The sequence below is a fragment of the Diabrotica virgifera genome, chromosome 1 (assembly GCF_917563875.1).
Source record: "Diabrotica virgifera virgifera chromosome 1, PGI_DIABVI_V3a".
In the NCBI taxonomy this organism is placed as follows: Eukaryota; Metazoa; Arthropoda; class Insecta; order Coleoptera; family Chrysomelidae; genus Diabrotica; species Diabrotica virgifera.
The window spans coordinates 139184365-139211710 of NC_065443.1; the positions used below are offsets into that span (position 1 = coordinate 139184365).

Here is a 27346-nt window from a genome sequence, read left to right on the forward strand (position 1 = left end):
ATAATTTTGCAATATTTAGAATTATTTTTTGTCATTATTTTTTAATTAAATTAATAGTGTAAATTTTCTTCTTTCATAAACTCTCCAAAATATTACTGTAACTTCATCATTTTCTGACTTATAGTGTTGCAAAAAAAATAATTTGGGATAAATAAATGAAATGACTTTTAAACTGTTTGACTAATTGCTTTTAAATTTAGGTAATGATTTAAGCACCAGAAGTCTCAGCATTCCGTGTAATAAGAAGGTTCTAAGTTAATTTTTACATAAGTTATGAATATTTATAAAAACTCAAAATTTATTATTTGTTTTGCTATTTTCTAAGCAACCAATAAGGATATACATATTCAGCGAACGCCACATTGAAGTTTTTTATGCGATTTATGAGTTTCTTACTCTCAAATTTGTTTAAAATGTTTAACTTTTTGGTAATAGACGAAAAAAGCGAAAATTTACCGTTTTTTGATCTTCATTTGTTTATGCAGGAAACATATAGGTTATTATTATAGATGTCCATACTACTCAAAAAATTTGGTTCTAGTTTTTATGTTGTTCTGCTAGAATTGAGTTATTTGTGCGGTGTGCGGTCCATATGGTATACGCAATTATTGTACCGTAGACTCACATTTCAAATGCCATTATATACGCTTCGAATCGGCTTTTTTGACCGTCCAATTTTCTGAAACAGGTTTCCACAGGTTTTCCTCTATTTTTCATTCCCCGATTTGTGCCTTCTCTCCAACCAAGCCGAGGTATTCCCCCTTTCCCTCTACCATGATGTTGTCATAATAGGACTAGTTTTGGAAGTCGATCCTCGGGCATTCTTTGGACATGTCCATACCATTTGACAGCCTAATAAGACCCGATCTAATAGAAAACATGAAAAACCTAAATATCCCAATGAAACTTATAAAGCTTACGAAAATTGGAAGATCGACGGAAGCAATAATAATAGATGATGGCTTCACTAAGAGCAGTCGCGCTCACTGCTGTAACGTAAGTAGTCGCGCGTAGAGAAAAAATCTCACAATATAGATTTAAATACGAATTCAAATCAAATTTCTATTTTATAATATTTTTATTTACTTCTTATGTTAAAAATATCTATTTCTAACAACTTTATAGCTAGGTAGGGGAAGGACGGGGAAGATGACGCAGCGTCTAAGATGACGCACCTCTGTATTTTATCAAGTACTTCACTAAATTCAGTTTTTATACCCGTGGCGCCCTCCTTTAGAAACTACTATTACTTTAAAACTTCATCGGTCAGCTTTCGTACTGTTTAATATCTGTGAGGCAGAGTAACGCGATACACGTTGATTTCTTGTTATTTTTGACACTGCGAATATTAATGGTAAGTTGTTTAAAAATGGTTCCATTGGATTTTCTTCATATTCATGGGAGTAGGTGATATTTATTTTCAGTTAGCGAGGATTTATCTGTTAAATATTTGATGATGGATAATTTTGATAACCATTTTTTGTAGGTTATGCTGAACAGGCTAAGTTGACGCAGACTGCGCCATCTTTGCTGTTATAGTGCGTCATCTTTGCCTTTTCAGTTCATTACCTTAAATAACAATGGAGTATAGAATATTTATTATTTAGTGTCTATTTTGCATTTTGAGGCATCTTTTTCTTTTTTAGAAATGGGAAAATATATACGAAAAACACAGAGAGGATCATTTTCTGCAGCAGCTCTTAATGCAGCATTGAATGCAATTTGTAGAGATGGTCGTAAAATTCGGGAAGTGGCAAGGGCATTTTCAATACCAGAAGCTACATTGAGGAGAAAACTTAAGGTTAAAAATTTATTAAAGGAAGTCAAATCAGAGTCTCTTGGTAGAGCCCCATTGTTTTCGGCACATCATGAAAAGGAGATACTAGATCATGTTCTCAAGCTGGCCAATTTATTTTTTGGTATCACTTGCATAGAGCTGAGAACCATGACATTTGCTTATGCAGAACGCAATGAAATTAAACACAATTTTAATAAGAATAAACAAATGGCTGGAAAAGACTGGTATCTAGGATTTATAAAACGAAATCCTCAAATTTCCTTGAGAAAGCCAGAAGCTACAAGCATTAATAGAATAACAGCCTTCAATAAAATAGAAGTAGACCGCTTTTTTAAAAATTTGGAAACAGTGCAAGAAAAATATAAATTTCTGCCAGATCGCATTTACAATGTTGATGAAACCGGTATATCTACGGTTCCTAAAGAATCATGTAAAAGACTTGGACCCAAAGGAGTAAAGCAGTTTGGAATCATTTCTTCGTGGGAACGAGGGAAGAATATCACGGTAATAATGGCGTTCAGTGCCTCCGGTAACTACATACCTCCATTATTTATATTTCCCAGGAAGAGGATGAGCCCACAGCTTCAGAAAAATGGACCAAGCGGTGCGATTTACAACTGCACGGATAATGGATGGAGTAATACGTCTATGTTTTTATTATGGCTGAAGCATTTCCAAAAAAAAGTCCTGTCTAGTCCAGATAATCCCGTGCTGTTAGTATTAGATAATCACTCGAGCCATATTTCACTGGATATTTATAATTACTGCAAAGAGAATGGGATTATATTGGTTAGTATTCCACCCCACACATCCCACAAATTACAACTTCTTGATGTGTCATTTTTTTCTGCATTAAAATATGCGTATGGTCGCCATTGCAATTCCTTTCTAAAATCTAAGATCAGCAACTCAGAGTTTGAAGATAAAATTACTCCATATGATGTCGCCGAGATTTTTAAGTTAGCATATGATCAGGTGGCAAATATTGATAAGGCCGTTTCTGGTTTCGGAACGTGCGGAATTTTTCCGTTAAACTCTGATAAGTTCACAGAAGATGACTTTTTTCCTGCTGATAATTTAAACAATGATAGCTTGGATAGAGATGTTTCTCCTGAACCTGCACCTCAGGGAACACCTCCACTAATAACAACACCATCTATAAGAGAACCAGAATTACCACGTCCATCAACCAGCCGACAGTCTCCTGAAAGTCGTCACACAACCCCCACAAAACAAAATGAAATAACCAAACGTCCACATATTTCTCTTTCACTTATTTCTCCAGTTCCTTTGCCCAATAAAAAAATTAAAAGAAAATATGGACGACAAAAGCAACATTCTGAAATTCTAACAAGCACCCCTTTAAAAGAATTCTTAGAAGAAAAAGAGAATACAAAAAAAGAAAAACTGGCGAAGTCGGAAGAAGGAAAGAAAAAAGTAACCAGACAAGTATTGGTTAATGATGCAGGATTAAAACTAAATAAAAATAAAGGGAAAGCCAAAGTACAAAAAATAATCAAACAAAAAATAAACAAAAAAATCTTGGAGGATAGCGATACTGAAGAAAGCGATTTTGATGAAGAAGGTCTTTGCAATGACGATGAGATGGATGACATAATCAACGAGGGAGGTGAAACTGATATCTGCATATTATGTGGAGACTTCGGCAAAAAGACGGAAACATGGTTCAGATGCACAAGTTGTGGACAATGGGTGCATAAAGAATGCAGTGGAGCCAAAAGTCCCGAAAACTACATTTGTGACTTTTGTTAATATGTTAAAAAAGCTTTGTTTACATTTTCTTACTTTCAGTATTAAAAAATAAATTTTCTTTTCATATCACTTGCGCTTTTAATATAGATACCTACATGCGCCATCTTCACCATCACTGTGAGTCATCTTTCCCTCGGTGGAAGGTAAGATGCCGCAAAAGCGTTTTTTTTAAAGCCGCATAAAAAATACTTCCTTTTATTGAATTTAAAAATAATCCTAGAAATTGGTTATAGAAATGTCCAAATTACAGGCTCGTAGCATTCAAAGTTAGCTTAAATATTTTTTACCCTTAAATAAAATGTATTTTGCTTAGGTGCGTCATCTTCGACGTCCTTCCCCTAATTGGTTCTCACCAAAGCCATAAATTTCACAAAAAAAAATAAAAAAAAAATTCCACGCATTACATTACTACGATCTTCCTAGAGGCACTTACGAGTGGAAAGCAATGTTGAAAAATTTTTCATCGATTTGTCACGGAAAAGGATAAAATGTGAGATTTCTTCTCACTGCTCCCGTGTTAAAGACATACCTATATTCTGTATTTGTGTACAATCATGACCACAAAAATAAAAAGTACTTAATAGTGTTACACTCGACTTATTTGAACACTACACTTGAATTATTGGATAATTGTGATAAAAAATTATTAAATATATTTTTTAGATATCCTTTAAATTAATATCCTTTAAAACTTTTAAGATTTAAAATAAATCTTATAAATTGCACAAAAATAATCTCTTTTAACGGTACGTCACTGGAGACGGAAATAAAAATCTGACATCTAACATCTGACAGCTGGGTCGCCATTTGCAAATTGAAGTGATTTCTTCTTTCTTCACCTTCCATACCCTTATTCCCTTTGTTTCTTAAAAATGTTTCCAGGTTTCCATTTCCACCCACTTCCCACTTGCACTTTGGTTATTTTATATTCTAAGGATTTCCCTTTGTCTTGTGGATGTCAAAATATCAACTGTATTCAAAACTGAAACACATAAACAAGTTTATAAATAATAAAATGGATGTAAAGCAAGAATTTAGTAAGGAGTCCTGTAAATTAGATGATGCTCTTGACGCTCTTGTGGATGGCTTTAAATGTGAAGTTAAAGACGAATTCAATAGAAGTGCATATGACACATATGATTATTTAGACTTAAAGGAATGCCCTATTAAAACTGAAATAGAACAAGATGAAAATAAACTGAATGCATTTGAAGAAAACCAAAAAACTGAAAAAGGTTAGTATGAGTTAACAAGATAAGTAACAAGTCTTCTTCCTCAGTTTTTCCCTGTTCAGGGCTCACTGTACCTTACTCGTCTTTGCCACTCATTCTTGTCCATCCTCATTTAAACGTTTCTCTCAAGTCCTCTACCACATAGTTCTTCCATATTCTCCTTTTCTTAGGTTTTCCTCTACCTCTCTTTCCTTCAACTTCTAACAGATGTATCCTTTGTCCCACACAGTTCTCATTTCTGTCTGATGTGACCAAATCATTCCTGTCTTCTTGAATGTTTTTTTAGGCTGTAGTCACCCCTGCTCTTTCTCTAATTATGTAGTTCCTGATCAAGGTTCATAAATAGACAGGTTGCATGGTAACTTTCCACCAATCAGCGTCGAGAATCTAATGGCGGGAGTGACGTCACCCAGAATGCTGCATTCAAATTCATTCACTTCACTCATTGAAATGAACTCGGAAAGTAGGAATGTATTGAAAATGTGTATATTTAAAAAAAAAATACGTTTGGATTTCTAATGACTATTTATTTCATATATTCTTTAAAAAATGTGGTAGATACCTGTAGAGTTACAAAAATCATAGAATATAATTGCAATTAAATACATGCAGTAGAATAGCATTACTACTTAATTAAAGCAGAAAGAGATTCTTTCTTGTATATATATGGGACTAAATCATTCAAATATCCTAGGTATATTAATAATGAGTTGAATACAATTTACTTTTTTAAATGATTTTGAGTAGGTATATAATAATTTTGAATTGGGGATAATGCATGTAGTACATTATTATCAATTCCTCCTAACATGTAAACCATGGTGAAAAAGAGATTCAACTAAAGATTTATGTATCAAAATTAGTAGTTTTCCCTTAAGTTTAACATTAGAGCATCTGATTACCTTAGGTACTGGATTGTAATATCCAAAACTATTAAAACATTATGATTCCATTCAATAGGTACCTGTGAAGTTTTACATTAAGAGGATCGGTACGTATTTTCGGCTGCAATGCTATTCAAATGGGGATTCATTTTTTTTCAAATCCTGAGAAAACTAATAAGTATTTTTGAAAAATTTAAACGCAGAATGAAAGATTACGTTATTAGCGAGGGCCGAAAGTCCCTGAGAACTTCTATAATGTTTATTTTAATAAGTTACAGGGGTGAAAAAACTAAGAGAAAATTTAGTGTGATTTTTAATTTCAAATATCTCATTCAAAATAAACTTTTTATTTATTCTAAGGGACTTTCGGCCCTCGGTAATAAGTTAGTCTTTCATTCTGCGTTTAAATTTTTCAAAAATATTTATTGGTTTTTTCAGGATTTGAAAAAAATGAACACAATGCCGTGGTAATATTTTCCAAATCTGTCTTTGTCTTACAACGCACTCAACCGAATATAATATTGTCAGCGTATATTGTCAGTCAGACACTGACAATCAGTGACAATTTTAAATATTTGACATTGCATCGGGAATATTTTGAGAAATTGATTAAATATTATTGATATATAGTGTATTTGATAAATAATTGATTTAAGACGTGAACCTAATAAAAAGTTATTTATTGTGTATTATTTGTGGAAGATCCAAGCAGAGAATACATCAGAATCATCAGATATATCCTGTGATCCAAGTATTTTGTTGTTAGAGATGTTCAAAATTGTAAGCGTTCCAAAATAACAACATATTATTAAAAAATCACTTTAACACTTTTCCTCTTTTCTCGATTGATTATTAGTTTTTGTTGTACAAATAAATTATTACAATCACTGAAAACATAGTTAGTGAAAAAATTATCACATTTATTAACTGAATTAATAATTTGCAATTATAAAAATAACAGTTATCCAAGAACATTCAAAAGCCATCTCTTTAAATTAATTATGACATTTTCAAGTAGAATGACATTCTAGTAATGTTTACATATTCACACCAGTGTGAATTTTACTACACGTAATTTGCCGTGTAAAGACAGAAAAAGTAGAGATACACGTAAAATATTTGCGAATTATGTACCCATAGCCTTAACAGTAAATTATAAAAAAATACAATTTCAGTGCAATAAAGGGAATTTTCCCCATTTTATATATTCATTTAGTTTATAATTGTTTATTCAAACGATCTTCAGATGGCTGCAATATTGGTTATAATTTTATGTGAAACATATAATAGATCTATTATCTATAGACTTAATTAGATATATTGTTCAATAAGTCTAAGATGTAAACTTGATGTGAAGAACTGCAAGAGACATTACAGAACTGTAATGTCTCTATACAAGAATGTCCTTTACTATACAATACAGCAGAAAGAAAATCCAGTAAGTAGGTACTTAATACAACCACATTAAAATGTATCTTAACACTTGTAAAAGAGTTTTGGGTTTAAGTTATTATACTAAAAACACTTAATGATATCTATAGATACATTATATCTCAAGATATAAACACAAATTAAAACACTAACCATATTTAATAACAAAATATAGCCTCCAAACCACGTATCCTATTATGTTTACAAACAATTCGTAAAATTGATCGTCTGGGTGACGTCACGATGACAATATTTCATTTGTCAATGTCAAAGTTACCATACAACCTATGGTATAGGGACCTTGGTTCCTGATCTTATTCTTTTTCTTCTTCTTGTAGTACCGTCTCCTATCAGAGGTTGGCTACAATCACAGCAACTTTAACTTTGTTGGCTGCAGCTCTGAACAATTGATTGAACTGCACCCTTACCACTCCTTTAAATTTAGCAACCAGGAAATCCTTCTACCTCCCACATTTTTTTTTCAAAGATTTTTCCTTGAATTTGAATCTTAGCAGGCAGTACTTTTCGCCTCTCATTATGTGGCCTAGATATCCAGTTTTCTCGTTTGTATTGTTTTTATGACTTCATATTCCTTCCCCATCTTCAGCAAAACATCTTGATTTGTTACTCTTTCTGTCCATGGTATTTTCCACATTCTCCTGTAGTGTAGCACCACATCTCCAATGCCTCAAGGTTTTAGACATTTATCTTTTTCAGTGTCCAAGCTTCCATGCCGTACAACAATATGGAGAAAGCATAGCATCTTAACATTCTCGTTCTTAATTTCAAATTTATGTCCCAGCAGCATAGGAACTTTTTCATTTTAATAAATGATTATCTCACTATTTCTATTCGCCTCTAAATTTCTCTTGTCTGGTCATTAGTATCAGTGAACCAAATCCCTAAATATTTGTAGGATGTAACTCTTTCCACTTGCTTATTACACTAGGTCGATCCACTGAAAATTTGGTCATTTTTGATGTCTTGAATTTCCTAAACCTGTTGTCTGATTTAAGTGATTTTTTTAAAATGTTATAGCCTTATTAAATTTATCAACAATATCAGTGTAATAATATTGTTGCTAGACAGGTCATTGTATACCGGGTGTACAAATCAAACTGTTTTTTTCTTCAAGTTCGCATCAGCCTGTGGACTATTCTAGCATTTATAAAATACTGAAATTAAAAACCAACTATGGGGGCATTCAAGTATTACGTAACGCAGCTTGAAGGGAGGGGGTCTTGTAAAAAGTTACAGCGCGTTACATGGGGGGAGGGGGTTTGAACAGCACGTTACGTAGCATTCTTTTTTAACTTAAATGAAAAAAAACTATGGAATTTCTGTAAAATTTTTGTAGTAGTGCCTGATCCATTGCCGATAAAGTCGGAACTGCTGTGAAAAATTTTGCATGTTGCTCTGTATTTCTTCTTTATTTCCTGTACTCTGTTGAAATTTGATTTGGATTTATCAACACATACAAAGAAAAGATGAATATGTGGTTAAATGAAATCACAATAAGGTTTATTAATGCAGTACATGCAGAGTAGTGCACCCTGAATAAATACATTAAACTAAAACTTTTAGTATATATAAATAACAATTTACACAACATTAATGTGATACTTACTGCCGAAAGCACATATTTTTCTGCTCTGTTAATGATGTACAATTTAAGTGTTATTTATTAGTGTTTAATGTGTTGTTTTATATCAAAAAATCCGTAAAACTTCAGATCCTATTAATCTGTAAGTTATCTTTCATTTTTATTAGTGAATGTTCCAGAAATTGCATTTATTTGCAATTAGAAGCACATATTCTCCTAATTGAGTTCAATAAAAACTTAAGTACTCTTCATAAAAAGTTATCAGTACTTCTACAAATAATATATATTTTGAAGATAGGTCAGTGCTTGATCTAAATTTTTAAATATGTCATGCACAAAATGTTTGTTGGATGTCAAGGGTGGTGAATATCGGGTTTGTGATGGTTGCAGTCAAAATATTCATCATCAATGTGCCAATCTGACAGCATCAGAAATCAGGGTGTTGGAGTTGAAGGGTAGAAGAGTCCTTAAACTTTTTTGTGAATCCTGTGAGGATGGAATTAAAATGATTCCTATGATGAAGAAACAAATAAGTTCTCTTGAACAAAAGGTGGAACAACTTATTGATAAACTTAGCTCACTAGAGCTGCAAAGTACCTAAGTGAGCTTCATACTAATTTGGCGGATAGGGTTTCAAAAGGTGAAAAAAATCTTACCATTAGGTACATTCGTGGCGTACCAAAAATAGTAATCCAGAAAAAAACTGAATTCCAGGGGTACCTCCCACATTGTGTCTGATGAACTAACAGTATATTATCAGAATGTTAGAGAAATTAGAACCAAGCTTAGTGCTCTTGAAGAAAGTGCTGCTACAACTGACTATGATGTGCTCATATTTACTGAGTCGTGGTTGTGTGATGGTATCAGTAATGACGAATTGGGACTTTTAGATTTTAATATATATCGAAAGGACCGCTCTCCATTAACTAGTGATAAAGTAATTGGAGGGGGTGTCCTTATTGCAGTTAAAAAATGTTACTCATCGAGGTCTGTTCTGTTACCACATGTTCACTTGGACGAACTGTTTGTTGAAGTTTGCACTCTGAATGAATGTTATATATTTGGTACAGTTTATCTTCCTCCTAATTCAGCCTTAATATCATATGAGAATCATTGTATTAGTATAGAATCTGTCTGTAACAATTTTCCTGAACACGAGTTCATTCTAACAGGAGACTACAATCTGCCAAATAGCGAATGGTACCATGATAAAAGAGGTGTCTTTAGTAATAATAGTAACACTGCTACTGATACTTTAGTTCAGGGGTGTCAAACTCAATTTTGCAGAGGGCCATATATTAAATTCAGAATGTGTCGGCGGGCCAGATTCAAATAAAAAAAAATGTACTGAATTATTATAACATTTTATTTAATAGTATATTTATAATATACGGTTGTTAAAAATCATATCAAAGTTATAAAAGAGGGTAATTATTTTGAGCTCGAGGATCCAGATACCTGACTTCTCTTGTTTTTGACAAGCTCATTGATGTCAGGTATCATATTCGTTGTATTTATTTTAAGAATTTATTGGAGATGTTCATTTGTAAGTCTTGTGCGATGTTTGTTCTTATTTATTTTCATGACGGAAAACATCTGCTCACATAAATAGGTGCTACCAAACATGCACAGAATGCGTGCTGCATGCTTTTTTAATTCCGGGTAGTTATCCAAACTCTTGAAATATTGTGTATAAAATGTAAGTGCGTTAACCTCTTTAAATTTTTCTTTCAAAATACTGTCCGATTGAAGATCTATCAACTCCATTTGCAAATGAACTGGTGCCTGTGAAGCTTCAAAATTGAATGGATTGTTGAAAATTGGGAATTCCATTGTGGAAGTCTTCAAAACGATTGTTGAATTCCGTGATAAGATTTTGCAGAAGTTGAGAATATTGATCCAATTTTTTTTGATCCACTGTGCCAAATGATTTTAAATGGGGGAAATGATCCAAAGTTTGATTTTTTACCTGATTTTCCCATAGCCTCAACTTTGTTTCAAAGGCTTGAATACATGAGTACATTTGAGTGACAATCAGATTTTTACCCTGTAACTTTACATTCAGATCAGTCAAGTGTTTATTCATATCTACCAAAAAGGCACAATCAACCCACCAGTCATTGTCATAATCAATTGGGTTGCCTTTTTCTAACATGAAAGCTTGAATAGGGTCACGTAATGCAAAAAATCTTTCTAAAACTACTCCTCGACTGAGCCAACGAACTTCGGTGAAATAAGGGACATCAGAAAACTTTTCGTCCAAATCTTGTAAAAACTGCCTGAACTGTCGGTGATTTAGTCCTCTGCTCCTTATAAAATTTACTATTTTAATTATAGGTTGCATGACATGGTCCATTTTTAAATGTTTGGATGCCAATGATTCCTGGTGAATTATACAGTGAAATCCCACAAAATTTCCTGATGTTTTCTGTTTTAATTTAGTTACAACGCCCGAATGTTGGCCAACCATGGCAGGAGCACCATCCGTAGTTGTGCTGCTAAGTATATTCCAATCGAGTCCATATTCTGCCATCAAATGCTCCAATGCAGAATAAATATCATTTGCTGTTGTAGTACCTGTCAATGGAACGCACTTTAATAGTTCTTCAGTTATTTCAAAGTTACTGTTAATACCTCGTATAAAAACAGCAAGTTGAGCTGTATCAACAGTATCAGTGCTCTCATCAACAGCCAGTGAAAAGTTTGTAAATTCCTTAATTTTCTCCTTCAGTTGAAGAACCAAATTTTGAGATAAATCATTTATTCTTGAAGCAACAGTGTTTCTTGACAGCGAAATATTTTGAATTATTGACTTTTGAAATGGAAATGAAACATCGGCAACTTTCAACATACAGTCTTTAATAAAATCACCATCAGTGAAAGGTTTTGATCTCTTCGCGATTTCTAATGCAATAATAAAACTTGATTTCAGGGCATCTTCGCTCTCAGTATTAGCTTTAGTAAACATCGATTGTTGACCTTGAAGTTTAGATTTTAAAGATGACAATCTGTCCATTCTTATTTTTTCAGTGTAACAATCGAATTTTGATTTATGATTCGTATCATAGTGTCTCTTCAAGTTAAACTCCTTACAAACAGCAACTGTTTGATTGCAAATCAAACACAGTGGTTTACCTTTCCATTCTATGAAAAAATATGCATTTTCCCATTTAGACTGAAAAACTCTACGTTCACTATCAACTTTACGTTTTTGTGACATTATGCCGAAATCGTAACAAATATGGAACTCGACACAATTATGGATATCGCACACGCACGACACAAACAAATGTACAATACCTTCTCAACCACTACTTCGCAACTGACTCACGTGACACGTCGACGCACTTCTTTTATATCGATAAGGAAGGTTCTAGTCTAGACTCGAAGCGCATGGAAGATTCTATTGTTCTCAACAAAAATAATAGGGTGTTTCCGCTAAGAGATGGTGTTACTGTCTATCTCTCTCGCTTGTCTAGGCACGCGCTGCCTTTGAAATGACATAAATGTAGTGTAGTGTACGCATTTTAAAACTTCCGTAGAGCAATCGAGTGAAGTCTAAAAGCTCTAAAAAACATGATTCTTCTTTCTGTGACACATTGCGATCGCGGGCCGTATTGGTATGGCCCGGGGGCCGGATGCGGCCCGCGGGCCGTATCTTGACATGACTGCTTTAGTTGATACTTTTGCATTTTATAACCTATTTCAGCTCAATCACATCACAAATTGTAACGGAGTTTTACTTGACCTAGTTTTTGCTAATGATAATGAAAATGTAACAGTTGAAATTGCTAATGATATTATTTATTGCCTTGTGATCGTTATCATCCTGCGTTATCTATTTCTTTAGCTATTAAAGAAAATGGTAATGGATATTTAACGATGTGAAGAGTAACTATAATATTGTCCTGCTTTTTGTTGAAATTAAGTAGTAATAACAGTGAATTATTAGCTGTATTTCAACCTACATGTGGCTAAAAACCTACAGTTTCAGTTGTAAGTGATTTTGTGAAGGCAGTGCAATTGTATTTCGAGAAATCAGCGCAATTATTTTGGATTCTACATAAGAGGTTCTGTTTTTGTTATCAGGTTCTGTTTTTTATTATCAGAAAGCAATTAACATCTAGAACTGTGGCTGATAAAGCTAATGGTAAATTAATTAGCACCAACAATCGTTTTGTTAATAGTCCAGTGAAATTTTAACAATTTCGGAACTTTCATTATTGTTTTCAAGTATGGCAGGTGGATCCTGTTATAAATGCAAGACATCATGCATCTTTAAGGAATCAAGAAATGACCTATTTGGGTATCCATGTGACATCTGTAAGCGAGTAATTTGTAAAAATTGTTCATCTATATCAGCTACTGAAATCCGAGCAGTGATAATGGTAAATAGAATTGTGCCGTTTTATTGCCCTGACTGTGCTATAAACATTGTCAATTTAACAGATTTGATAAAGAGAATGAGTAATTTGGAACTGGAGATTCAAAAAAATCAGAGAGACGACAAAGATCAATTCTTGAAACTAGAACAACATATTTTAAAATTGGAAATATGCCATAATGATAGCGCCGAAACTGCTGTTAGAAATAACGTGATTGCTTCAGACATCGATGCCCTTAAGGAGGATATTATCAACTTAAAGAGTGCAATAGAGGATCTGACCGTAAATGGACTGAATACTGATGTTCCTGCCTCAAGTAGTAACAGCAAAGTTTCCGAGGATTCATTGGTTTCTGAACTCCAAGAACGATCCAGGCGATCAACCAATATCCTACTTTTTAATGTTACCGAATCCAACAATGACATGGAGGCTGCCACAGAAATTCTCAAAAAACTTCACCATGAACCTATTCCTATTCGCTCCGCCACCAGATTTGGCAAAAGGAATAAATTTGGCTGTAGGGCTTTAAAAATCACGGTTCCAAGCAGCTATGATGTTCAAATGGCACTCAAGGGTAGATCCAAATTAAAAGGTAGTAAGATCTTCATATCGAGCGATTTAACTAAACTACAAAGGGAACACGAACTCAAAATTAAGAACGAGCTGAAGACCAGAATCGATAATGGCGAAACTGATCTAAGGATCAAATACTTGAATATAGCTTCAAAAAACTGAAAAATCTAAAACTCGATACTGTTCCTCCCAATGACCACAAAATCAGTGTTTATTACCAAAATGTATGTGGCCTTCGGACAAAGCTTGGCAAGTTATTGGAAAATACTCAAGGATGCTTTTATAATGTTTTGGTGTTTACGGAGACCTGGCTAACTGAGGGAATTACCGACGCAGAGCTGAACCTAGCGGACTTTAATGTCTACAGAAGTGATAGGTCATCTTCAACCAGTGCCTATTCTAGAGGAGGAGGCGTTCTTATTGCCGTATCCAAGCAATTGAATAGTAAGCATTTGCCATCTTCACTTGATATCGAGCAACTGTTTGTAGCCATTATCAATGGTAACGAAACCATTATTCTCGGCACTGCATATTTTCCCCCAAAAAGTGACTCTGAGAAATTTTCCATCTTCAATGACAATGTTGACAACACAGTCAACAATTTCAATCCATCCCAACTATGCCTTTTGGGTGACTTTAATCTGCCTAATGCATCGTGGTCCCATGACAATTTCAGTTCATCAGCCACATTTAATCACCTTGCTACTCCTAACGAAAGAACATCCATTGAGATTATCTCAAATCTATCCTGTCTGCATAATCTATACCAGATTAACGTTTGCCCAAATACCTCTAATTCTTTATTAGATTTGATACTGGTCCAAAATAAAGATATCGCCGTTGTTGAACCTACAGACATTTTAATCCCTCCTGACCAATATCATCCCCCACTGGTGTTTGAACTACCCATAACTACCAGATATAATGAGGGACTTTTACTGGAGGGTTACTATCATGACTTTAAATCAGCAAACTTTTCTCTAATTAAAGGCTATCTCGATTGTGTCAACTGGGATACTTTAATGATTGGATGTTCAGTCGATGAAATGGTTAACATTTTATATGATATTCTGTACTCAGCTATTGACATCTATGTTCCTGTTAAAAAATTCTCTTCTAGAAAATTTCCTATCTGGTACTCTTCGGAACTAAAATCGTGTATTATTAGAAAGAAGACAGCACACAGGAGACTTAAAGAGTCCAAGCTGCCAAAAACCAGTTACCTTTACAAACAGTTCTCAGAGCTCCGATCTCAGTCCCAGATACTTGCCAAGCGTGACTATTTAAACTTTACATTGTCTACTGAAAACTCTCTTCCCGGCGGTCTGAATAAGTTTTGGTCTTTTATCAATAACAAAAGAAAATCAAATGGAATTCCTTCTGAGTTATCTCACAACGGTAAAACTAGTTCATCTGGTAAAGATATTGCGAATTTATTTGCTAATTTCTTTTCATCAGTTTACTCCTCTGTTGTTGTTGATTTCCCCGAAGACATCACTTCTTCACCCTTAAACCCATCATCATGTAAACTATCTATCTCTGACATTTACTCTAAATTGTGTAACCTCAATCCTTCTAAAGGCCCGGGACCTGATGGCATCCCATCAAGCTTGCTCAAGTACTGTGCATTTAATTTAGCTCGGCCATTATTTCTCATCTTTAACAAGTCTTTAGCTAGTGGAAGCTTTCCAAATGTTTGGAAGACCAGTTTCCTATTGCCCTTACACAAAACAGGTGACAAAAGTCTTGTGTCCAACTATAGACCTATATTAGTATCCTAAACTATTCGAATCACTTGTCTGCGATTTCCTTACACCCTCCTTGAACGGTGTTCTATTGGAACAGCAGTTTGGTTTCAGGCGCCATAAGTCAACTGAACTCAATTTGCTGACATATACTAACTTCTTACTGAACGCCTTGAACGAAGGACTACAGGTGGACGCCCTGTACACCGACTTCTCTAAGGCTTTCGACAGAGTTAATCACAATATTCTATTAGAAAAATTGCAGCGATTAGGGATACATGGTTCACTTCTGCTGTGGCTTAAGGAATATCTTCTGGACAGAAAACAAATCGTCAAGCTCTACAGCTATTTTTCCTACGAAATAGTTGTCCCTTCGGGCGTACCGCAGGGATCTCATCTTGGACCTTTGTTGTTTAATGTTTTTATTAACGATATAAAAGACTGTTTCCAATATGCGAAATTTCTTTTATTTGCTGACGATGTTAAGTTTTACTGCCACATTAGGAATCCACTCGACTGTTTAAGGCTTCAGTCCGATTTGAATCGGTTGAATGAATGGTGCAGCAACAATGACATGGTTCTCAACTCCTGCAAATGTTTTCACATTTCATTCACGCGTTCGAAAAGTCCTATCTCTTTCACAAACAAAATAGGTGATATAAATATCACAACAGTCACATCCATAAAAGATCTTGGAGTTACACTTGACTCTGGACTATCTTTCAATATTCATATAAGCAATATCATCTCAAAATCGCTTCAACTGTTAGGTTTTATTAAAAGATGCTCCCAAGACTTTAAGCAGTTGAGATCGTTTAAACTGTTGTACTGTGCAATGGTGAGGCCAATCGTGGAATATGCATCTTGCGTCTGGTCACCCGCCTATGAGACATACAACTGTAAGATTGAAAGGATCCAGCACCTATTCCTTAGGTTCGTCGCATTCAAAACAAACCGTAGAGACTGGAATTATATGGATCTTGAACTAGAACTTAACATTGACACCTTATCAAGCAGACGGAAAAAGAAGGACATGTACATGTTGTATAATATTATAAATTCAATTCACGACTGCCCTGTGCTCCTGGAGGAAGTAGGTTTACATATTCCCTCCAGAATCACACGTTCAAGATCTACGTTTCATACTCCCATCAGCAGAACTAACTTCACTGCAAATTCTTTCATCTCGAGGGTTTCTAGACAGGCAAATGCTTGCTCCAATTGTGTGGATTTCTTTGCGGATAGTTCGCGATTTTTAAAAACGCTAAAGGATTGCACCCTCTAGTTTTATGTTCTTGAATATTTGAAACTTGTGATTATATATCTTTACCTGTTATTTTTACTTTTTGACTTGCTTTATTGTCGTAGTGTTTATTGTATCTTATTGTATTTTACGTATATTTGTAATATTTTGTTAGTTCTTCATATCTTCTGTAATGTTTTATTGCAATGAGCTTTGGTCGTAAATATATATAAATAAATAAAAATAAATAAATAAAATATGCCCAAGCTTCAATATGATAGTTTTGCCTTCAATTTTAGGAGAGGAGACTATGTTGCTCTTAATATGTATCTTGCTAGTATCTCCTGGGAGAATGTTTTAGGTATTTGCAGAGATATTAACGAAGCCACGGAACTGTTCTACTCTATATTGCAGTTTGGTATCCATTGTTCAATACCACGTGTAAGATTAAAAAATCCCAAATTTCCTCGTTGGATGACTAATGACCTAAAATCATTAATATTTAGGAAAAAAATTGCTCATAAGATATATAAACAAACAAATTAATATAAACAAATGTCATAAAATGACGTTCTCGACGAAAAGAAATCCAATTACATTCGTTTATTATATTAATAACTTGCCATTAGCCTCTAAAAATGAAGTATCAGATTTGGGAATCTGGTTAGACACCAAACTGTCATTCTCATGCCACATCAATCAAGTAACAAACAGGGCGATGAAAGTACTGGGATTTATCCAACGCACATCTGTAGACCTGTCTTTGTTCACATTTAGAAAACTTTATTGTGGTCTCGTTAGGCCTATTCTAGAGTTTGGATCAGTTGTATGGTCCCCATCATACAACTGCTACATTGAACATATTGAAAGAGTCCAAAATAAATTTTTGAGGGTAGCAGCTTATAAGAGTGGATACAGGAGAGAGGAATATGACTATCAGTGGGTAAGAGATAGTCTAAATTTACCAACACTTGAGTCAAGGAGGACATTGTTAGATTTATGCTTCCTACACAAAGTTATTAATGCTTTCATAGATTGTCCTCAATTGATATCACTTTTTAGTCTTAAAGTTCCTAGTAGAAGCAACAGACAATCAGAAATCTTTTCAGTGCCATTTCACCACACTAATTTTGGTATAAATGAACCGACTACACGATTGGTTCGGAGTGCTAATAGCCTGCCAAGACAAATGGATATTTTTGACTCCAAAATTGGTTTGTTCAAAAAACAACTAAGGGGTATCTTACAATAAGTTTGTTGTAGTTCTGTATTGTTCTTGCAATATGTTTGTTTGTATTATTCTGATGTGTTTATTATTTTAATAATTTATTATTGTTGAGGTGTAACTTGTAAAAGTCTTGTTGTGTGTAAAACTTGTAAGTGGATGCCGTAAATAAATAAATAAATAAATAAACAAATTCTTGGGACGGTTATCTACTTTTCTCTTCCTTGAGAACCAAGTGCAAAGAATTAAGCAGGTCATGTCATGATATTTATATAAGTCAAACTGAATCTAGAATTAGTTCAAACGTAAAGCACTTTTGGAATTTCGTTAACAGCAAATGCAAAAATAATGGTCTACCAAACACTATGTTTCTTGGAAACACAGTGCTTAATAATGGTGCGGATATCGTTAATAATTTTGCGCAATGCTTTCAAAATATTTACAGAGCAAATGATGATGATTTAATACAGCCCACCTTAGAATATGAAAAAACAGTGAGTCTAAATTCTTGTAATGTATCTATTGAAATCATATTTGAAAAATGAGCCATTTTAGACATTTTTAAAGGCTCTGGACCAGATGGAATTCCACCCATACTATTAAAAAAATGTAGATGTACTTTAACCCGTCCCTTATATTTTCTGTTTTCTCATTCACTTGATTCAGGTATTTGTCCAAGTTTGTGGAAATCTAGTTTTATTGTTCCTATTCATAAATCAGGTGACAGGAGTAATATAGCTAACTACAGACCAATAAGCATTCTTTCTTCTATTCCTAAAATTCTAGAGAGTATAATATGCGACTCTATTAAACACCTTTATGCAATGTACTAATTGAAGAGCAACATGGTTTTCTTTTAGGTAGATCAACTTCTACAAATCTTTTACTTTTCACGCAATACATAGCTGATGCTCTGGAAAGGAGACTACAGGTGGATGCTATTTATACAGATTTCTCCAAAGCATTTGACACTGAATCATAAATTGTTGTGTAACAAGCTTAAAGCTATTGGATTTACGGGCAATCTGTATAACTGGTTATGTAGTTACCTAACTAGCAGAATACAACTTGTTAAAATTAAACACTTTCAATCTAGTGAAATTTCCGTAACATCTGGTGTTCCACAAGGAAGCCACTTAGGGCCTTTCCTTTTTAATATATTTGTTAATGACATTAAATATCAAATTAACTCTAAATTTCAGCTATTTGCTGATGATTTAAAAATCTATAGAATTATCGAATCTGTCTCAGATTGTGAAAAACTTCAAAATGATATTAACAAAATTATGGTGTGGTGCAATTGGAACCAAATGAGCATTAATGTTGGAAAATGTCACTTTATTAGTTTCTGTAGAAGAATTAACAACCTCTTTTATAATTACAAATTAGCTGAAGAACCACTGAAAGTTGTATCAACTGTAAGAGATCTAGGTGTTCAATTAGATTCCAAACTAAATTTTTGCGCTCATTTTGATTATGTGAATAACCAGGCATTTAAAATGTTAGGCTTCATTATTAGAACTTCTAGATGTTTGCATAACATTAATTCCATCAGACTGATTTACATTTCCCTAGTTAGATCTGTTCTTGAGTTTTGCTCAGTTGCTTGGTCACCCACTTATGAAGTCCATATAGCCAAGCTTGAAAAAGTCCAAAATAAATTCATTAAGTACTTAAGTTTTAAATTACACAAACCTTTAAGTGACCATTCCTACTCAGAAATTAGAAATAAATTAAAACTTTCTTGGCTATCTTCTAGACGGATGTATGCTTATGTTTTGTTTCTTCATAAACTACTGAATTCAAAAATTAATTGCAATGATCTACTGTCTCTAATTGACTTTAATGTTCCTTCTAGAGTTACTAGAACATCCCAAAATTTTGCAATTAAACATCGCTGCAACTTTGGTAGGCATTCTCCGCTGAGTAGAATCATTCTAAATGGAATTCTAAATAGAATAGACCTTGATTTGTTGCTGTGCGCTTCGGAAAATGTTTGTAGACAGTGTTTAAAAAAAATTTGTAATCTTATGTGATTTATATTTGTTATTTACTTTGTATTATTTTAATATTTGTTTTTTCTATATAGCTGCATCGCCAATTTTTGTCATACATATTTACTTTATCTTTATATTTATTGTATCACTAGATAATTATAATATTTTGTGTATATATTAAATTGGGTGGTATCCCGTTAATAAATAAATAAACAAATAAATAAAAAAAAAAACAATTGCTAATCTTGTTGAGATTGGTATTGAGTTTCTCATGTTTGATCTTTCTTCTCTATTCTTGGCCCTATCATATTTATTAATAGTTCAAAATCACTTTTTGACATTCTTGTAAAATTTTTGAACAAATAATTGTCTAGCATTATTTCCATAGTTAAATTACTCATTGTTTCGCGTTTACTTAGAAAAGCCGTATCCACATTTTCCATTTTTCTATTTATGTATCGTCTTAGCACGATTAAGGACGCAACAACTGTCAAGAGAATATTCTCGAGAACGAGAATATTCTGACGCAACATTTTTAATTTTACTTTTTTTAATATAACACTACGTGGAATAAAATTTTTAATTGCTAAATTTTATTTAGAATAGAACATAAAGTACAAAAATATAATAAAATATTTTGAAGTAATTCAAACGGTATATACAGTATGGTGCAAATGAAAGGAATAAATTCTTTATTTCGTAAACCGGCGACTTTAAGGAAAAATCCCGAAACAGGTCGATTTTTATTTTTAAATTATGATATTTTGGTATATATGTCATACTAGTGACGTCATCCAACTGGGCGTGATGACGTAATAGATGATTTTTTTAAATGGGAATAGGGGTCATTTGCTAGCTCATTTGAAAGGTTATTCAATTCTCTATTCAGCAATATAAACCTTTACATAGTTATTTATACAGGGTGTCCAAAAAATTGTTTTTAAATTAAATTATTTGACAAAAAAAGAAAAATTTATGTAATTTATTTAATTCAAAATACATTTTATTGCTGTCAGAAATCAGAAAAAAATGTTTATATCACAAATAAACATTGCTTTTTGCTTAAATTAAATGTTCAAACTTCCAAGAGGCATTTAATCGAAAAGCAATGTTTAATTGTGAAATAAACATTATTTTCTGTTTTTGGGCAACAGTAAAATGTATTCTAAATTAAATAAAGTACATATTATATTCTTCTTTTTTTTTGTCAAATAACTTAATTAATTTTTTTGGACACCCTGTACAAATAATTATGTACATGTTTAAATTACTAAATAGAGAATTGAATGGCCTTTCAAAAGAGCTAGCACATGACCCCTATTCCCATTTAAAAAAATCATCTATTACGTCATCACGCCCAGATGGATGAAGTCACTAGTATGACAAATATGTTAAAATATCATAATTTAAAAATAAAAATCGACCTGTTTCGGGATTTTTCCTTAAGGCTATGGGTACATAATTCGCAAATATTTTACGGCTATCCCTACCTTTTCTGTCTTTACATGGCAAATTACGTGTAGTAAAAGTCACACTGGTATGGATATGTACATATTACTAGAATGTCATTCTAACTTGACAATGTCATGACTAGCTTAAAGAGATGACTTTTGAATGTTCTTGGATAACTGTTATTTTTTGTATAATTGCAAATTATTAATTCAGTTAATAAATGTGATAATTTTTTCACTAGCTATGTATTCAGTGATTGTAATAATATGTACCTACAACAAAAACTAATACTCAATAGAGAAAAGATCAAAAGTGATTTTTTAATAATATATTGTTACTTTGGAACGCTTACAATTTTGAACATCTTTAAAAACAAAATACTTGGATCACAGAATATATCTTAATGTATTCTCTGCTTCTATCTTCCATAAATAATACACAATAAATAACTTTTTATAAAGTTCACCTCTTAAATCAATTATTTATCAAATACATTGTATATCAATATCATTTAATCAACAACTAAAAATATTCCCGATTCATGTCAAATAATTATTTAAAATTGTCACTGATTGTCAGTGTCTGACTGACAATATTCCATTCGACTATGTGCGTTGTATGACAAAGATAGATTTGGAAAATATTAAAACGGACATTGTGTTCATTTTTTTCGAATCCTGAAAAAACCAATAAATATTTTTGAAAAATCTAAACGCAGAATGAAAGCCTAAATTATTACCGAGGGCCGAAAGTCCCTTAGAATAAATAAAAATTTATTTTGAATGAGATATTTGTTATTAAAAATAACACTAAATTTTCTCTTAGTTTTTCACCCCTGTAACTTATTAAAATAAACAATATATAAGTTCTCAGGGACTTTCGGCCCTCGCTAATAACGTAATCTTTCATTTTAAATTTTGCGTTTTTATTGCGTTTAAATTTTTTAAAAATACTTATTAGTTTTCTCAGGATTCGAAAAAAATTAATCCCCATTTGAATAGCATTGCAGCCGAAAAAACGTACCGATCCTCTTAAAGTCGCCGGTTTATGAAATAACGAATTTATTCCTTTCATTTGCACCATACTGAATATGTATATTTTAATTTAATGAATATTGAAAAAATCGAAATCTCTTTTTTCATATTTTTGTTGATGTGTAATTTTTATACTAGACACAAAATTGTATTTCTGGAATTATTAATTTTTATTGAGAAGACCGTGTATCGTATTTCAAAAATCTATTTTGGCTTTTACATACATAATCGATTTCAATAATGTTGCTTTTACGGGACGTTGGGATTTCCCCTAAGAAGGAGCCGCTGAGTCGACTGACTAAGTTAACGCCAACGGATTTGGATAATAATTTTTTAAGTTTTGCAGTTTTGTCAGTTTTGTATAATAATTCAATTGAAAAAAGGCGCAGCTTCTCATAATCTATCAATAGATAAGGAAATGGTGCCATATTTTGGAAGACATAGATGTACATAAAAGGAAAACCAATTAGGTTTGGGTTCAAACTATGGTGTCTATGTAGTTCAAATGATTATTTATTCAAACTTTTACCTTATGGTGGAAAAACAAGTTCTCATGAAAACTCCTTGGGACAAGAGGAAATCGTTGTGCTGGATTTGTTAGCGGGTTGAAATCAGTTATTCAGAGAAGATCGCATATTTTTTGAAAACTTTTTCTCATCTTACAATGTAGGTATTTGGTTTGCTAAAAGAAAAAGGATTTTACGCTACTGGAACAAATGGCGAAAACCGTTCTTGTAGTAGTACAATGGAAAGTGTAAAAAATATAAAGAAAAGATTGTGGTATTCTTGTTCTCATGATCATTTTTCAGTGCGTCACAGTTTTTCGATTTCTCTCTAATGCATTAAGTTAAATGAGACGGAAAAAGAGGTAGCTCCGTGATTAAACACAAAAATAATGCAGCATTACAATTGTTATATACATAAGATGTCTATTCCTAACCTACGTTTGATTCGTTGATATTTAGAATGCGCGTTTTTTCTAGCCAATCAAATACTCGTATTACGAACATTTGACGAAAACTTCGTCCATTTTGGCCATTTTTTTAGAAGTGTCAAAGAGTCAAGTGACGGTTATTATTCAGGTCAGTATTTTGTGTACCTGTCATTTTGAAATTCGAATTCGACTTCCCTTGTGTTTCACAACGTTTTTGTGCATTATTTTGTGTTTTGGTTTAGAATTTAGTTCGTTAAAAGTTAGTCATTGGCGTGAGGAGACTAGAGACATTCGAGATGTACCGAAGAGTGCTAAAAATCTCATGAGTAGATAGAATATCCAACGTGGAGGTAATGAGACTTACGCATAGGGAACGAGAAGAACTAACAAATAAGAAGAAAACTGAGATATATGGGACATGTGATGAGAGATGTATATCTAATACTCCAGGTCATTATGCAAAAAAAAAGATCCATAGTAAGGAGACGTAACTCATGGCTGAAGAACCATAGGAACTGGTTTGGATGTAATAACAAGGAATTATTTAGAGCCGCGGTTTCAGAAATAAAGATCTCTCTGATGATTGCCAACTTTTGAAGCGGATACAGCACCTAGAGAAGAAGATAATAACACAGTTTATGGATAGTTTTGTGTCATTTTTTAATGTTTCCATATTTATAAATTTAATTAACAATATTGTTTACTTTTTAATTTTATTCCCCTTTATAAAAAATACCTACATGTTAACATATTGTGTAAAAATCAAATCTACTAAATTACTAATTAGTTAAATTCCAAAAGCTTTTCACCTATGGCGAAGTATGATTCTGGCATCTGTCAGATTCGTCAATAATTACATGAAATAAGTCTCGACACACCCAATACAGTATGTGACGTCATAATTAATGACGCACTGAAAAATGATCATGAGAACAAGAATACTTGCGATTTTTCTTACGATACTGAACAAAATGTTTTGTTAGTTAGATGAAATGACAATTCTGTAGAGACAGTTGCAACAAATAATTGTAGCATTGAACCCATCGCAGGCGCAAAAAGATATAACAGAATAAAAAAGAAACTAACCTCAGCCAAAAGTGATAGCTGAGTATTGTATAATCAACATATAGGTGGTGTTGATTTGCATGATAGCGGCATATCTACTTACAAAATAAAGATAAAAGGAAAGAATGGCGGTCCTTTTTATAGATTTAATTGATAGTGTTATTAGTTATTGTCAATGCATGGAAAATATATAACGTGACAAATAAAACCAAAATGTCATAATTAGATTTTAATTATTACATAGCAGTTATCCTTATGAAAAAGGAAGTAGGTACCGCTGATCGAAGATCCAAGGAGAAGGTATATTGGCTTCAAATGATCCTACAAGACCCAATTATTGTAGGATTCTTGATTTGATCATTTGAAGCTGATATACTCTCTCCTTGGATTTTCGATCAGCGGAACAATTATTGTGGACGACTATCCAGAAACAGTTTGTTGTCAGAAATTATACTTAATAATGTAGGTCTTTTCATTGCAGAAGAAGAAAATAATGCAAGAAGATGCAGATTAGCAAAAGTACAACTGTATATGTGTGTACAAAGTGTAAAATTCATCTAGGTATATCCAAACTACTTTGAACAACTTCACAGTAATTGAAATTAAAAAAAAATGTTATGGGTTATCCCATCATTGTGTTTACACAACATTTTGTAATGAAAAAACTAAGGACTTTTATTTTGTTTTTAACTTGATAGATGAGTACCTAGGTATTAAGTAAATTCTTAGCAATAAAAAATCACAATTTTTTTTCTAAGCTTGGGAACTAATGGGTTAATTTTAAAAACCCATAAGACTAATGTTTTTAAGAAATATTAATAAAAAATTCCATAATAATTAATAAGGAAACTTATAAAATACTGTAGATTGTGATTTATTCGTGGCAATCGCCATAAACTGCACATTCCAAAGGTGGGCCAATTGAAATGGGAAGGGGCTTGTATTTATTTTTCTTTTGTAGTAATTGTTTATAGTTTTTTTTTTGTATTTTAGGTTTTACTCAGCAGGAGAATAAAATGAAAATAATGGAAACATTTTGTGAACATCCATCCGATAAGGAGCACTGTACGAGTCAACACGCTGAAGAAACAACTGTAAATAAAAATATAAAAGTTCAGGCTAGGCAGGGATGTTACAAATGTGAAATTTGTTTCAAACACTTTTCTAGAGCACATCATTTAAAAGAACATTTAAAAATGCACACTGATAAAAAACCTCGCAAGTGTGAAATTTGTAGTAAGCAGTTTACTAATCTAAGTGATTTAAAGCGTCATATGAGAGTTCACACTGGAGAAAAACCGTACAAGTGTGAAATTTGTTTCAAGCAGTTTGGTCTAGCGAGTACTTTGAAGGTACATTTGAGAGCACACACTGGAGAAAAATCTTATAAGTGTGAAATTTGTTTTAAGCGATTTAGTCAAAATGGGCATTTGAAAAGACATTTGAGTGTGCACACTGGAGAAAAACCCCACAAGTGTAAAATATGTTTCAAGCAGTTTATACAAGCGTTTAGTCTAAAAACACATTTGAGAACACACACTGGCGAAAAACCCCACAAGTGTGAAATTTGTCTTAAGCAGTTTAACTGTTCAAGTCATTTGAAAACACATTTGCTAGTGCACACTGGAGAAAAGCCTTACAAGTGTGAAATTTGTTTTAAGCAATTTAGTCGAAATGAACAATTGAAAGTACATTTGACAGTGCACACTGGAAAAAATCTTTACGAGTGTGAAATTTGTTCTAAGCCATTTACAAAATCAAATGATTTGAGAAAGCATTGGAGAGTGCACACTGGAGAAAAGCCTTACAAGTGTGAAATTTGTTTTAAGAAGTTTACTGAAGCAGGTAGTCTAAAAATACATTTGAGAGTACACACTGGAGAAAAGCCTTACAAGTGTGAAATTTGTTTTAAGCAATTTAATCGAGGGAGTATTTTGAAACAACATTTGAAAGTGCACACTGGAGAAAAGCCTTACAAGTGTGAAATTTGTTTTAATCTGTTTAGTCTAGCAAGTAGTTTGAAAAGACATTTGAGTGTGCATACAGAGAAAGATCCCACAAGTGTAAAATATTGTGACGCGTGAGTTACTTTGAATTGACGTTTCCTGATTATTATTTATGTTCTTTTAGGCACTAATGTTTAATTTTAGTTGACTTTACAGATAAGTGTCATTGTATACCGGGTGTAACAATGATAGTGTGTTTTTTCCTCAAAGTTTGGAACACCCTGTGGAGTATTCTAGCCTTAGGCTTTAAGGCTTTTTGCTTTTTAGCATACGGGTAATATGACCCGTATGTACGCCAATGGTAAATATAAAATTCCTAATTGTATGTCAAAAAATGGACAATAACTACCACTTAAAACCTACTAAATTTTATTTGCATATCTCAACTGGTTTTAGAACAATAAATTAATCGTCAGTTTGTAAGAAAAAAATTCAACCTCCCGTATCTCGGAAACGAAGCCCTTGCGGACATATGTTTATAAAGCAAACGGTCATTATTTTTTATGCAGAATTACCCCTTAAAGTTGGTCGCACTTATTTAGAAACACCCTTATTGATGAAGAACGTTGCTAGTCGTTAAAGTACCTAACTTTTATTATCCAACATAAGCGAATTAATCAAAAATCAGAATGTTAAGAAAGCCCAAGGCTACATTTGAGTTTTAATTTCAACATTTTATATACTCTAGAATATTCCACAGGGTGTTCCAAACTTTAAGGAAAAAACGCACTATCATTTTTACACCCGGTATACAATGACACTTATCTGTTTAGCAACAATATTATTACATCGATATTCTTGAAGAATAAAACTATAACATATTTAAAAAATCACTAAAATCGGACAAGTTTAGGAAATACGAGACATCAAATATGTCCCATTTTTAAAGTGATGCGTTAATTTTGATTCTTAGTGTACATTAATTGTTCCACTAACTAAAATATAATTTATTTTTAATATTACAAA

The 27346-nt window shown here is 32.9% G+C and overlaps 1 protein-coding gene across 1 annotated transcript; it reads left to right on the top strand.

Moving 5' to 3' along the window:
- Positions 1-4361: 4361 nt before the first annotated feature.
- On the top strand, positions 4362-27346 carry LOC114339818 (zinc finger protein 664-like). Its single transcript, XM_028290502.2, has 2 exons — positions 4362-4806; positions 25368-27346. The coding sequence occupies exons 1-2, from the start codon at positions 4527-4529 to the stop codon at positions 26456-26458; spliced, it is 1371 nt and encodes a 456-aa protein (XP_028146303.2). The 5' UTR covers positions 4362-4526; the 3' UTR covers positions 26459-27346.